Below are 15217 nucleotides of genomic sequence, written 5' to 3'. Positions count from 1 at the left end.
ACAGAAAATATAAGCAAATGTTTGCTGCTGAAAATTGATCTCATTCTCTCCCGCAGACACGACAATGCACCCGGTGCTGAAGAGTCTTGGCATCACAGAGAAAGTTATTTCTTTCATCACAGACGGCGTAAATGGCAACAAGGTAACCCTTTGGCAAAAGAGTAAATAATGAATAAGTCGCCTTTACTCGAGTCAAATAAAACAACCCCTTGTGTACGTGTGTTTGGTTGTACTGTGTTTATGCGTGTGGACTAAAGCCAGTGAGGCGGGGATGATAGGAGACTGAAATGACCTTTGTTAATGGTGTCAGACAGGCCCTGCTCAGCAGTGATTTCCACCCTCAGCCCAAAATTACTTCAGTCTGCTGATCATTTCCAGTCCCGGATCCAGAAAGCGCCGGGGGTGTTCGTCCAACAAGTCTGTCTGCATGGAGGAGAGCGGATCAGGGCAACAGAAACCTAAGCTAGCATTAGAAAAGCGGTGCATACAGGAGACGCGCCCGTCAGTAAACTGCGTTTTTAGCTTCAAATAATCGACTGCGCGTTTGTGTGCTGCGGCTTCGTGGTGTGAATGACGCGTTTTGCGGTCTTGTACTCATGAAATGTGTTGCTCCCCAGGGCTTTCATTGTCTCCTGGAGCCGTGCGCGTGCATCTTGAGAAAGCTGGTGTACGCCGATCCGTCTCTGAGGCGCAGCCTGGCGCAGCACAAGCTCCTGCTCCTCACACTGCTCAGGGGTACGCTCAGCAACACACCTCATTTAGGAGCAGCTCTGCACTCCGGTGTCGAGTGGCTCGCGGACCAAATCCCAAGTCGTCCTCTTGTGCGTTTGTTTTGAACATGTTGTTGTGCTGGAGTAAGTGGCATACAATATGAAGCACGAGTATATGGCTATGATGCAACTCGTTGATGTGTGGCTCGGCTTTCCACCCGGACGGCGCCAACAGCTTGAGTTTTAACAGGAGTTGCTGGAAAGCAGCGCAGCTCAAGCATTCGTTCCACAATTTGTAGCCGTTTGTTGGTTTCTCTCATTAGATCAGCTCTCATTTAAATGTAATTGTTATAATTGTGGATATAATAAGATTCTTTTTTTTTTAGTCTGTAGAAAAGAAAAGCTCATTGAAAGATTTGCAATAAATATGTACAAGATTTTCATGCATGCTTACTTTGAAGGTTTCAGGATTTTAGATCCAAGCCTTTAAAGAACTGCATTCATTAACTTTGGTTATCATAAGGATGTTGTTTCTTCTTTGTAGCTTCGTTGGTACTGAAGGAAATCAAAGGCAGTGGAAATGAGATGGCCGTCCTCATGTGTCTGCTGCTTTTCGATGAGATCGCCTGCCTCGAAACATGGTTGGTCGATTAATAACATTTGTTGTTTATCATTATTTATTCAAGAAAAAGAGCAACACTTCCACAAGCAAAGTGTCATGTGCACGTGCCTCTGGTGACGTCACATAAGGAGACTGATCTTGTGTTGTTTTTTTTTTTTGTTATTTATTCTTCCTTCTGAGGTGTTTAGTGTGGTTGATGCGCTCCATTAAAACAACATCCCTATTCTCCATTTAAAATGTGGCGCCTGATGATGTCATCAACCCAAATACAAACAAACCAGAATTTGCTTTTTTCTGTTTGCATTTTAGACACTTTGAATGTTATGAAATTCTGTATTCATAATCAGTACTTACTACCCAGATGTGGTTTTATTATCAGTGTGCCGTATTTTCCGCACTACAGGGCGCCCTGGATTATATGAATGGTCAATCAATGGTCTATTTTCAAACTTTTTTCATATATAAAGCGCACTGGATTATAAGGCTCATAAAACAAAACAGTCTGATAAGTCACTCAAACTTTTGTTTACAATAATTCTCAAAATTGTTCAAACGTTAATGAAAGTATTCACAATAGCTCCCAACCTTGTTCAGTTGTAACACGTAAAATACAACAGAATACACTCACTTTTCCAGCTCATTCCTCATCTACAAATCCCTCAGATTCTTTATCTTCAGTGTACAAGTTTGGCTGTTGGGTGTTTACGGCATCCCACACACACACACACACACACACACTGTAATATTGTGGAGAAGCACAGTATGTATTACTCCGCGATGCGCATGACTACGGTAGCCGTAATGCTGTAAACAGTGCGGCTTTGTAGTTTACCAAAGCAATACAAAAACATTTTGACAGAGCGCTGTGTACCTAGGCCTGTAACGGTAACAGATTTTGCAGAACGGTAAATCTTCCCAAAAATTATCACGATTAACCACAATATTGTCATTTGGAGACCCTTTTGAGCTAATAAGTTAATGGCATAATAACGCAAGTATATCCTCTCAACATAAAGGCTCAGATGGATGAAGCGGCTTTGGCTTAAATCCAAAAAAACTCCCACACTGCAGCGGTCGTGTTTCTTTTCCAACTAGTGTTTCTCTGGCTCTCCTTCACAAGGCTCTCATGCTACACTTTAAGCATGAGCCTACCTAAAACAAGATTTAACTCCTCCTACACTGAGGAAGCAAGAGGGAAGTGGTGAGTAGACTCCGATGCACCGTACTGAAACCTTCTGTCATCCAGTCTCGGAGAGAGAAACACAAGGGGAAAAAAGCATGCATGCCTATGCAAAGCCTATGCAAATTATCAAGCTTATTTTAATTAATGATGTGAAAATTTACTGTGCGATTAATTGATTTATTGATTATCATGACAGCCCTTCGTGTACGACATTAAATCACTTCGAAGTTAGTAAGCGCAACTAGAATTAATCCATATGTAATCCATATTTAATTTTTTGAAAAAAATTAAAGGCTTTTAAGTGCGCCTTATAGTCTGGAAAATACGGTACATTTGTTTGTGTAAAAAGAAAACAAACAAAAAAACACCATTTATTAGTATCTTTGAAATATATTTTATCCTGTTTGGTGTTTTCTTTCATCAGGTCAGATAAATCCACCACAGATGTGACCCTGTCACCATTTTCTCTACCAGTAGCAGCAGTACGGAGGTAGGCCAAGTCACGAAGCAGTGATTTTACAACAGGCGAAAAGAAAATCATGCTTACCTGCCTCGTGAAAGCATCTGGTAAACAACCGATAACGTCTGACCGTTGTTTCCTAAAGGTTCAACATCCCCTTCCAGGCAGCGACTCATCACGCCGTCAGCCCCTACTGCTGCGTTCTGGCCCCTTCCTCTGACCTTCTGACCCTGAGCCCCGCCCGCCAAGCCTTGCAGGTGGCCTGGAATGCTGCCTGGCATTCTGGGATCGATAATCTCCTGGAGAAAATGCACCCCGTTCCTGCCGACGCGGATCAGTAAGGCTCTTCGTGTTTCTAACTTGTTAACACGCAGTGAGGAAAGTTTGAATCTTTGTCCCTGTTATTAATGTTTGTAATTATTTTCCAATATAAAAATTTTACCAAATAGCATCTCAGGCAGAGAGGTCTTAGTATCATTGTTTCAAGCCATGTTGTTCTTAGCTGCTGTAAGAAGCACAACATTCTTTGGTTATAATGGCCATTTGCGGCAAATTTATTGATCCGTGGATGTTTTGGATTCATATAGTTTGGAGAAGGACTGTTAAATCTGAGCAATAACTCTATAACAGGATTTTCATGCAAGCAGTGAGCCTGCCACGTATCACTCTTCAACAACACTGTCTCCAGTGGGGAGTTTAGCAGCGCATTAGCACCAGAGCTGTGGCATATTGTGTTCATCCGTCTTCATTTACCGCTAATGTGACCTAATTCAAACAAATGAGAATGTCTCTGTACAGTTTTAACCAGCTTGACTAAGACATTTGAAACACACTATTGGTGGATCAATTCATCTGAGAGGCTGTGACTGGGTGAAGAGCAGCTGCTTAAGATGGATTGCTCTTATAATTTGCATGTGCTGCTCTGTAGCATTATGTTTTAATTATTGTTTTTTTTTGCTCCAACTTTGTGCTCCTTGATCTCAACCAGTTTGATGTGGTTAAATCTTTGTGCCTTAATAGAAAAAAAATCCATCTCTCTTCTGATGGCCTTTAAATCGTTGATCCCTGTGTTGTCAATGCAGCCATTTGCGTGCGTTTAAAGATTATCTGCATGCAATCTGGTCACAATGTCAATGTTTAAGCTTTCACGTTTTGACTCCAACAGATTTCACCCTGACTTGAAGCTATCGGAGTCACAGCTCTCGTCGCTTCGGGCAGCGCGCCTTCCAGCTGCGCTGCGGGATTGCATCAACGCCATCGTGACTGCAGCGGGGCACAAGTCTGTGGCCTCTGCCCTGTCGAGGCTCAACCTTTACTTGTTGTTTAACAGACTGGCTTTCCCTCACATTCCCACCCACAGCTGCAGAGTCATCCTTCAGTCCCTCAACTGGCAGGCAGTGTTGACCAGGTACTCTGCAAAAAGACATTCAACAAGGATTTCTTGCAGATGCCCGTTTCAATAGATATCTTGCATTGCTATAAAGAAAAAATGTGAATTACCTTAAACGATATGCGTCTTTGGTTTTGAAGGTTCGCTCGTAGTGATTTTAAAAATTGATCAAAGGGCAAATTTGATCAAATAATGACTAAAACCATATTATTTTGTAATATTACCCCTGGGATCCACCGAACGTGGAGTTATCGCGGAAGTGTTGCGGGAGCGCCGCAGTGCAGTGGCAGCGTGTCTTTGCGGCTGGTCGCTGCAAGTCTAGTCAGTCAGAGCGGTTCCACCCAGCGCGCTGCAGCGCATTTTTTAAGCGTCCCACTCACTGTGGAAAAGGTGCCTCGTAGAAAGTGCGGTGCTCCCGTGTTCAATGGGACCCCGGGGTTGCCTAATACACACACACACACACAATGCTTTGCAAAACTATTCACACCCCCTGGATGTTTTTGAACGTTAGAACTACAACCTTGGTTGTATTCTATTGGGATTTTGTATTAGGGCTGCATATCGATTCCGGTTTCAAGAATCGATTCCGATAAGATTTAGAATCGATTCTTTTCGATCCGATGCAATCTCAAACTGGTTTGCTGGTATTAAAAACGTTCTTTCAGCTGTTACCTGAATTACAAGACTGTGTAGTTATACCAGTATTATTTTAACATTTTGGTTAATGGGGGCTGTAAGGACCAAACTTTCTCCCTGAATGTTGAAACAGTTGCTTTCACGAACATGCTGTGGGGCAGAATACTAAAACAGATCCAGGGTGGGATTCAGAGGACGCCAGGGATATCTACAGCTGCTATTTGGAAATTAGTCTGGTGTATTATTAATACATATGAAGTCCTGGCTCATTTAAAAAAAATATCTTTTTTTTTTTTAAATCTGTCTTTAGTCATATGAATCAATCTTTAGGAATTAATGTCAGAATTTTATTTTTTTTTTTTTTAACACAGCCCTATTTTGTATGATAGATCAACAAGACAAATACAAATCTCCATGGATTTAGCCTGTGTTAGAGGAGCCATAATTAAACCACTTTTGAAATAAATTTTAGAGTTTGCTACAAGCCAAGTGGGGACACAGATGAAAGAAGGTGTTGTGATCAGATGAGACTAAAATGGGACTTTCTGGTTTGACTTAAGTGTGGACATCACTGTACCGTGAGAAAACATGGTGGTGGCAGCCTCATGCTGTGGGGATAGTTTTCTTCTCTAGAGAAGCTGGTGAGGGTCGATGGCACTGTGGATGGTTACGCAGGTGAATTAATTCTGAAGGTTTGTCGCACTGGATTTTTTTTTTCTAGGGGTATCATAGTAAATGGGGCTGTGAGACCGAACGCACAACATTTAAGATCCCATATTCTTTTCCATCCACTTCATAACTATCATATTTGTTGTTCTGTCTGAAAAAATCCCATTAAACACTATAAAGTTTGTGGTTTTGCAAGGACCTGCTTTTATATCAGTTACACTCATGTTACTGAACTGTTTCCTTTTAATTGCTTGTTTTTACATGTCTCCTTCCCTTCTGTATCTTTCCAGCTTAGTTTTTTGGTTTCTTTAGTTGATAAATGCTTCTTTGCTGGGATGTTTCCTCATAAAGAGGACGATGAACAAAACAAAAGGCCGACAGGCTGCTTAGTACCTGAGAGGAATATGTGACAAGCCTGACCTCTCTCGCCGTGATTGTCACACTCTCCGCTTCTTCCTCCCCGCAGGTTCCTCCAGGTGCGCCCAGCCTGTGTCGAGGATGAAAGGTTGCTGGTGGGAATTGTGACATTTTTGAATGCCTACTTCAAACAAATTCCCACCGAGTGCGCTTCTGACCAGGAGGACGGGGACCTACGCTGGATACTGGAGCTGCTTCTCAACCAGGTCCAGATCATTTACGCTTTATGGACAAGCATGAAAGTGAAGCCTGCTACAGCAGTGTCCCACTCTTCTTGGGGTTATGATGCAAAGGAGTAGTAATATGTGTTGTATTTTGTGTACTATGTTGTCTTGAGTTTTTTTTTTTTTTTATAGTTGAGATATGGGACTATTGGCTTTTGTATGTGAATTTTAATAAGGGATTTCTCATCAATCTTAGCCATCTGAACCATATGTGCATCTTTTATTAATGTGTAGTCCAGCAGTATGCGTCTGCTCGCCGGTTTCAGTAAAGCATGTCCATAAGGCAGTTATCTGATTAAGCTCTTCAATGCAGAAGCGTTTTATACCGGCAATCAAAACCTGAATAAATCAGGCAGATTGTCAAACACCCTGAACGCATTATGGTCTCATAACAAGAGAAAAAACAGCCACTTAGCTTTTTCCCCGTAGACATGGCAGATATTATTTTCTGAGCGCCTAAAAAAAAAACGTACGATTCTTATTCGGAATTACCCATCTGTTAAAGTAAGGAGAGCTGCTTTCTGTGTTTAATCAGTCTCACCTTGGTTTTCCTCATTAATGTGTGTGTAAACAATAAGTCCTCCCCCCGGTGGCTAAAGAAGACTCGGATTTAATGCCTGGTAGGGGTTAGCCTCGCTGCTCTCCTCTGTTTTTCTGTAATTACTGAGCTGTTTCTGGAACATCTGTCGTTTCATACACTTGCATGAAGCGTGCACTGATCAGTAACACATTTTAGCATGTGGCACCCAGAGCGTAATTTTTCTCTTTATTAAATACAGTCGTTGGTGAAATTAGGCTTACTTTAATTTTTTTAGTCTAAATCTATTAAAAAAAAAAAACACCTGAAGAGTGAATATCATTCCCTTGAGCTGTTTTTGTGACACTTGAAGAAGCATGAGGAGATCTCCATCTATTCCTCAGGATTTAGAGGTTTAACAAAAATCCAACACAGAAATGTATACTTGAATTAAAAAAAATATATCAAAGTTGACGTGAGCTGGGAATCACTTAAACTAAGTATCAAATGTATTACCAAGCAGCTAGTTATAGTCATTAATTATTGACTTTAACAAATGGAACCAGGAAAATAAGGAAATGACTACAAAAACAAGGGTTCCGCACACTCATGTTTAAGAGACAAAGACTCGATCTAGAATGATTTAAACTGATTATGAATCAAACAACTCTCTGGAGATTTACGGTTTTCTAGAAACCCTAAAAGGAAAATATTTTAATAGTCTACTTTGTGTATCGAATGCCTAATTTTTTTATGTAAGAGGGAAGAGTAGAAGTGGGAGGAAATCCCAACCTTCGTTACCTGTCATTTGCTAGCACCAGAAAGCTGCTGTTCAGTATAAAGAACAGAGCGCCTTACTGGAGATCCGCCTCAATACAGTTCCAGCTCTCATCGACTTCGTTTCTGGACTTACTGGAAAACGGGTAACTGGGGTGGTGGTGTCTTGATTGCACTGAAAGCAGCTCAAAATATTTGCTGACGTTGAGGGATGAGCCAGTAGACTAGGGGATGGTTGACAAGTCAGATGCAGAGTTGGAAAGAGCGTCGCAGCTTATCGACATGCAATACCCAAAGATAACTAGTTTACAATACTGATCTATGTTTACAGATGTTTCCTTCAGGCATCAAATAAACTCTTCTAAGCTCAACAAATATACGTTTAAATAAAGGGGTTGTTCACATAATGTTTCGGCTTTTCTTAATTAACAGAAAAACATTTAGAATCCTCCTGAAACTCCTTTTTTCAGTCCTATCAAATGTCTGTCATGCTGTCGGGTTGTTAGAATAAACCATGGACAAAAACCGTTTTGCAAAGCTTTGGACCCCTCATGGTTTTAGATGCTGGGTCGACCACAGGCGTAGAAAAGAATTTGATTTGGCTAAATTTATTGTGCTGTTTAAAGCCGCTGTGATGTAGGCGGTGTCTGCGCTTTCTCGACATAAAGTAGTTCTTTTCCGTGCCGATGCCTCTCACACGCCTCGCCACTTTTATTTACGCTGGTCAAATTATTTTTAACTTATGCAGATTTACAGACAAACCACGTGACTAATTTTGCCGTCGTGTTCATCAACCAATTGTTTTAGGAGACTGCTGCTCTTCTTCATTTGCTTCTTGGTGTGGAGACGCAGAGCTGGACTCGGAGTTCAGAGGAACCTGAGGAGATCAAGAACCACATCAGCCAGAGGCTGCAGAGAGAACTCATCAACCTGTTTAACACCTTACTGGTCCGACTGTCAAACACCACCGACAAGTAGGTTTATATTAACCCGTTATCCTTTATCTGTTGGATTACTTCATGTTAATCACTGAAAAAAAAGGAAGTTCATATACAAAACAAAGGTAGCATTTTAAAAAGTAATGAACTGGAAAGCTCGAAAAACGAGGCAAAAAAACTGCTACCCTTGTGCTCTTTGGTTTGGCTGCTGTGTTAGAACCAAAAAAAAACTTGCTGTCATCAATTCCTAATTTTCCTTTCCAATTTATTTCTGTCTCTGACTTTTTTTCCCCTCCCCCTGCCTGTCTGCTTTGCTTCTTTTCTCGCTGTCTCCTTTCCTGTCTGTCCAGGCTATGTTTGGCACTAGCAGGTCCCTTTAAGAGCCAGCTGGCACTGCGCTTGCTTCAGAGCCTGCGCTTGTCTGATGCCCCGCGTTTCTATGGCCTTCCCAGCCTGGAGAGGGCACTGCAGGGCATGGTCAGCCTGACTGCCCAGCCTGGCTGGAGCTCCCACTGTCCTGACCTGGAGCCCAACTCCCTCTGCTCCAAGTATCTCAGTGGGTTGTTAGAGGTGAGTGTGAAGGCCTCGGCATTGTGTGTGTCTGTGTGTGTGTGTGTGTGTGTGTTCATATGCTCGGGAGTTGATTGGGTTTATGCCAACCTGCTACTGGTTATCCACATATTCCTGCGCCTACGGAAATGAAAGCAACAAATCAAAATTCAGCAAAACGTACTTATGAGACATGAATTGCAATTGATTAAAAAAAAAAAAAGAAGAAGAAAAAAAAAAGGCTCAGTGATCAGATATGTCACGCCGTGAAGATGCTGATGAGATTAATCGCCCTTGCTTTTTCCATCTGTTCAGTTGTTCAGCAGCGCATAAAACAATAGCCTAACAAACTGGAGACCGACTTGTACAACAATCGTCAGCACAAAGGTTGTAGAAAGTTGTCTTTTTTTTTTTTTTTCTTCCTTGAAAACAAAAAGCCCCGTGGAATAGACTCTTCTGTTAATGCCGCATATACCTTTTTTTAAATTTTTATTTATTCTTAATTAAATATAATAAAGTAACCATAAGTGCATATTTACAGATAATGTCTTGTCTCAGTACCTAATAGGGCTAAATAAACCAGAGTTATCCCCTTTTAATCCTCTGACTGGCCTCTCCACCGACGTTTTTGGCAGCGTGGGGTCCTAAAGCTCTGCAGGCCTTTGGCTCCTCTCTCTTCATCTGCTCTTCTGTGCAGCCTCACATACTGATGGCGCACAAAAACAAACTAATTAGTCTCTCAGCTGTATTAGAGTCTACTTTGGATGCGGTGCTTGACATGCATACAATTGGCACCGAGTGGAACAGAACCTACTGTAAGCTTCAGGTTTTTGGTCAAATGGAGGTTTTATTTTATTGCATGCATACTAAGCAAATCTTTCCTTGAATTATATTTTCATGTAACATTTTTTTTGTGTCGCTCACACAGGTGATCTCTTCATTTTATGTTGAGTGGAGAGGAAACTCCTTCTCTTTCATGGGGAAGGGTGTGACCAAGAATGCCATTATTTGCTTGCTTCACCTGTCCCATGAGATGATGACAGTAAACAAGGACAAGGCAAGTGTCAAAGTAGCCGTCTCGCTTTATAACCTAATGTAAAATAACTTTGTCACATAATGACCTCATGCTTTAATCAATTTTGTTTGGATTTTACGCGATAGACCCAACACAAGGTACGACAGACAGAAAATGTTCTCTAAAATTTGGGGGGTGGGCGGGTGTGTGTGTGTGTGTGTGGTGGGGGGGGGGGGGGTATTTTCTTGTTTTTGGAAATTACGAGAATACAGTGGTAATTTCATAATAACTCTCAGAAAGCAATGCTGTCTGGCCACAGTTTTAAAACTAGTAATGTTGAGCATCCTGTTAAGTTATACTTTGGTATCCATTTCACAAATAACAAAATCTTTTTAGCATATCAGCATCAAACTATTATTAGTATCAGGACTTGTAAACGATTGTGCAAATGACTGTAGGTGTTTATCCGCCTACTGTTTCGACCTTGTCTTCATAAGATTCTGACTTTATTGTCATAATTTCCATTAAAAAAATTATTTTGGCCATTGTAGATTAAAGAAAACAAATTATTGGCAATGGATACACACATTCGTGATAAAAAAAAAACAAAACAACAACTTTTAAAAAGTCTTTTAATGTCAAAACGTTTTATTTTCACAAACAAAACAAAAATTCCATCCTTAAAAGCATAACATTGCTAAAAGGTTATCATTGCTATGTTAAAATAGTAGATCCCTGACATTGTAAAGTAGGAAATTTGGAACATCATCTGGATCGATTCCCGACCCTCACTTTGGAGCCACTGGACTAGAGCACAGCCTGAGCGGACCTTTTCTGCTTAGAGGAACGGGTACGAATATCCGTCTCTAGATGCACACAGCTGGTAGAGCAAACTCCTCAAAGAGTTGAAACAGCAGCGAAAAGTTTCGTGCTCCTTTGTGTTGGTCTATCACATAAAACCCCACCATGACAAAATGTGAAAAAGAGAAAGAAGTGCGACTTCTATAAAGCACTCTATGGCAACTTACCTCTCAGCCTTCTATGGTTCTGAGCAGAATGTTGGTTAAATCAAGGCTGTTTCCCAACATTAGGACTTCATTACCCAGTGGTCATTTGGGAACGACGGAACCACAGAGGAAGCTAGTGGCTCCCAGCTGGGCTTGGCTTGGCTTATCCCGCTTTGGGTGGACCGAGATCAAGAGGTAAAGCAGCTCGCCAGACTCCACCTGTCATTGTTTCATCTTGTCAGAAAATGTGACTTTTTTTGGACGTGATGAAAATTCATAGCAAGCACATTACAAACTAAACTGGTTTTCCCGACTCACTCGGAACCAGCCTGTCTGAGCTCAGATTTAACATTTTAGCGCGTGTCTTCTCCGTTTCTGTCAGGTGAGGTTTGCCAGCCTGAGTTTGGGCGCTGCTCTCTCCTCCGTGCCCAGTGGCTGCCAGACTCTGTGCGCCAGCTGTCAGAACATCAGCGGAGGCCTGTGGGGCACGCTGCTCAACATCCTCTTGGATCAACAGGAGAGCAGCATGGTTCGCAGAGAGGTGCGCCGGATAAAACAGCACCTCATGATGAAAGAGCTCCTTTGTTATGTTTTTATTACCTCACCTTTAGTAATAGGAGACCTTTTCACAATGGGTCAGAATCTAATTGTTAGATCATTCATTCCTGTTATTTCAGCGTAATGGCACTGATGATCTGTTATCCTTTCAAATAAATAAGCGAAACCACTCAAGTGCTCCGGAAATTGCATTACCAGCCAACTACAGGCAGATGGCACTGTTGCCGGTGCCTTCCACCTTAACCCAGACTGTCTTTGTGTGTGTTTCTTTGTGTGTTTGTGTGTCCAGGCCGCGTTTATCTTGCAGAACTTGCTGGCGATGCCTATGCCCGCCAACGCAGAGGAGGCCAAGGACTCCCACTGGCAGGTCAGCAGATCTGCCTGCCAGTTAAAAACCTCTTTACAGACCGTGAACTTTTTGTATCTCCTCTCTTTCCATTTTCCTCCATCTGGATCTGCCCCCTTACCCTCTCCAGATCTCTTATTTATAGAGAAAATTGCTTTTGAGTTCAGACCAGGCAAGTTGCTGAGTTAAAGATGTGTTTAGATTTAGGTGCGCGCATAGAGAGTTCACACGCCAATTAATTAAGCTTTCTCTCAAAACTCCAGAGGCTTCCTAAATTAGGATGCAGGTACATGGATGTGTGAGGCAGCTTATAAAGACGGCGCAGAAAGAAGTTCTCGGAAGAGTTGGTGGGGAGAAATAAAAAAAAAAAAAAAAACCTAAAAGGACTGAGTTGTGAAAGTAGCTGTGTGGGAAGCATTTGGGGGAAAAGAAACAAAAAACTAGGACACCAAATGTCATCTCTTAGAGATGAGATCGCATATTTGAATGCCATTTAAAGCAGCGGTGCAACTTAACGGATATCTTTTATCCCTGTCAAATTTGTTCTTTTTATTATCTATATATAATTTTTTTTTTTTTTTACAATTTATCCTCCCCTTCAGCACCCGTGTGTCCATGACGAGGTATCCGGCGTGTCTTTGGTGGGTCTTCCAGCGCTGCAGGCTCTGCTGTACCACTGTCAGTATTTCCACAACGTGGCTCTCTCTGCCTCAACTTGCTACCGGGGCAGGTACGCTTTCGACCCGCAGCCGCGGCCTTGTGAGAGCGGTAATCCCAGTGCTCAGGAAGGCTCTTTTGCTGGTAAGCCCTGATTTCCTTACAGTCGTCATGATGGATTACGGCGAAGAAAACGATTATCCGTGCTAACACCATACATTTTTTTTTTTTGTAATTATGTGTCACATTTGTGTGTTGTTGCGTTTAATTCTGTGTGCGCGTATGCTCATTCAGGTTCAGACAATTCCCTGCTGCTTTGGAGATGTGACCCAGCACCTAGTATCACCTCTGGAAGGAGTTCCAGCTCCCTTTCCACTTCAAGCACTGCAGTCAGCAACGCTCCAGTATGGCAAAAAAAAAGAAATCCTCAATTTGTGCATCTAGACTTTCATCTGTCACCCACCTTTCTACTCAGAATATTACATTTTACTACAGAAATGTAGGCTTAATGAAAAGGTTTAATTCTATGCTGAAAGGTTGTTGTTTTCAAAAGGTGCAAATGAGCCTCATTAGAACCCATGTTCTAGTTTATTGAATATGATTGTATACTCGATACTCAACTGCTGCAGGACAGTTTAACCCAAACAGTGAAATCTGTAATCCTGCTTCATCCCCCACTGTTAATGTAGGCCTACTGAATGTACTGATTCTGGAATATATTATAACTTGGCCTTTTTAAACCACACAAGCTCCTCCTACTAGGAGAAGTCCACAAATAAACACATATTGATACATTTTTGACATTTTGGCTACACTATGAAGTAGTCTGCTTCATTTGGTTCCTCTTTGGACATGAACTCTGAACTTATAGTTGTGCATCAGGTTAAAATGCTCAGGTTTTGGAAAGGGGATTCGACATTAGCTAATCCATCAGTCACATATATGTCTATGATTCCTAATCATTATGTAAACCTTTGTGGCCAGAGTTGCATGCATTTTAATCATTCTTGGCTTTATTTACACTACTTCCATGTCAAATGGATTGATCTAATAGAACTAATGAAATTGTTAAAAAAAATAAATAAATCATGAAGTTTATTTGAAATGAACCCTCAAAGTCTCTTGTTTTCTGTTACAGAGTAAATGCTCAAGGGTGAACTCTCCTAAAGTCTCGTCCCCAGTGAATGTCCCAGATGATACTCCTGCCAGACTGATGGCTCAGGGTAACACAGAGAGAAAAACATGTCTAGACTTAAACTCACCACATTGACTTCAATGTTGTCTTTCTTTGGAAAAAATGTAAACCGTGACGGGTTCAGCAGCGGTTATAATCCCAAACCACTGTAACCTATACAATTCAGAGAGAGAGAGAGAGGCTCTCCTTTCTTGTGTGTTACCGCGGCTGGATGCTGTCTGGACGTCACAAGAGACGGAGCGGGAAATGATTCACACAGTGTCTTTGGACGTGACTCACAGGTCAGAGTGATGGAGACACAAGCAACTCGACTACCTCGCAGGACTCCCAACAAGACGAGCCCTCAGGCATGGAAGCTGTTGTCATGGTGACCCCTGACCTCCTGACGGCCCAGTGCGGCCTGCTGATCAACCTGCTGGCCGTACTGCCAGGCTTCACCCTAGCTGCCATCCAACATAACCAGCTACTGCAGGTTCTGAGCAGGTAAGAGGGCCACAGGCTCAGCCCTGCTAAACCCCACGCTGTCACCTCTCTGTAATGTGAGTCACGCCAGGCCTGGTAGGGTCAGAATACCTTGTTCCACTCTTCACGTGTACACTGATGAAACAGTATAAGAATAAAGGTGCTCATCGTGTTTCTCAGACATTTGTTCTCCACCTATATCTCTGCAGACAGGCTTGCCGCGTCATGTTTCTCTTTCCCCTTTTTCAGTTTAGTTGACATCGAGCTGATGGAGAAATGTCTGACCGAGCTGCGGACACCCAGCATCCTCCCTGGAATCAGAGAAGACGTCAAGCGTCAGGTAAAGAGCACGGATGGCAGCAGGGTTTCTGGGAACTCCGGTTGTTGTTTTTTTATCATTATAAACCACCACAGAATACGTGGGTTGGAGCATTATGCCAGTTTCAGAACAGGTTATTTAAGTGTGCCTCCACATTTTTTCAGTGTGGGTGGAATACTTAACAAGCTTATGCTCGAAGGGTACAATTGGGACTTGTTTTTTTCAGTCTGTTACTAATTTCTTGTTGTTTTTCTCCAACTTTGACAACTTATCAAATACTGCTTGTTTTTCTTTCTTCACCTGCACTTTGTTTTTCTACACGCATTTGTGTGTGATTTTTCAGTTTGTCACAGCACTTCGTTTCCTGTCGAGCTTTTCCAAACTACTGCGGTCTTGTGTCGTGGCGTGCAAGGAGCTGATTGGCCAGATGGACTTCCTGAAGCGGCTTTCATCCAATCTAGTGGCTGCGCTCACGCTGGATACGAAACTACTAGGTCAGACTCGCATGCTGAAGTTCATCATTAAAACTGTCTGCGATTGAGTAGGTTGTATACAGCAGCTTGAAA

General features: G+C 42.1%; 1 protein-coding gene across 2 annotated transcripts in view; it reads left to right on the top strand.

The window, feature by feature from the left end:
• The window catches only part of rttn (rotatin), a 49006-nt gene that overhangs the window by 19452 nt on the left and 14337 nt on the right, over positions 1-15217 (top strand). For both annotated transcript variants that reach the window (XM_036125065.1, XM_012857356.3), the window contains exons 20-38: positions 57-142; positions 618-735; positions 1255-1351; positions 2940-3005; positions 3121-3312; positions 4141-4383; positions 6137-6293; positions 8413-8579; positions 8894-9113; positions 10021-10149; positions 11199-11309; positions 11497-11655; positions 11962-12039; positions 12621-12819; positions 12970-13079; positions 13814-13898; positions 14152-14353; positions 14582-14672; positions 14995-15145. In XM_036125065.1, the coding sequence (XP_035980958.1) occupies positions 57-142; positions 618-735; positions 1255-1351; positions 2940-3005; positions 3121-3312; positions 4141-4383; positions 6137-6293; positions 8413-8579; positions 8894-9113; positions 10021-10149; positions 11199-11309; positions 11497-11655; positions 11962-12039; positions 12621-12819; positions 12970-13079; positions 13814-13898; positions 14152-14353; positions 14582-14672; positions 14995-15145 (2661 nt within the window). The remainder of the gene's footprint in view (positions 1-56; positions 143-617; positions 736-1254; positions 1352-2939; positions 3006-3120; positions 3313-4140; positions 4384-6136; positions 6294-8412; positions 8580-8893; positions 9114-10020; positions 10150-11198; positions 11310-11496; positions 11656-11961; positions 12040-12620; positions 12820-12969; positions 13080-13813; positions 13899-14151; positions 14354-14581; positions 14673-14994; positions 15146-15217) is intronic.

This window comes from Fundulus heteroclitus, chromosome 21 (assembly GCF_011125445.2).
Source record: "Fundulus heteroclitus isolate FHET01 chromosome 21, MU-UCD_Fhet_4.1, whole genome shotgun sequence".
NCBI lineage: Eukaryota > Metazoa > Chordata > Actinopteri > Cyprinodontiformes > Fundulidae > Fundulus > Fundulus heteroclitus.
Note: the sequence above shows the minus strand (reverse complement) of the source record. Positions and strands in the feature narration are given on the sequence as shown.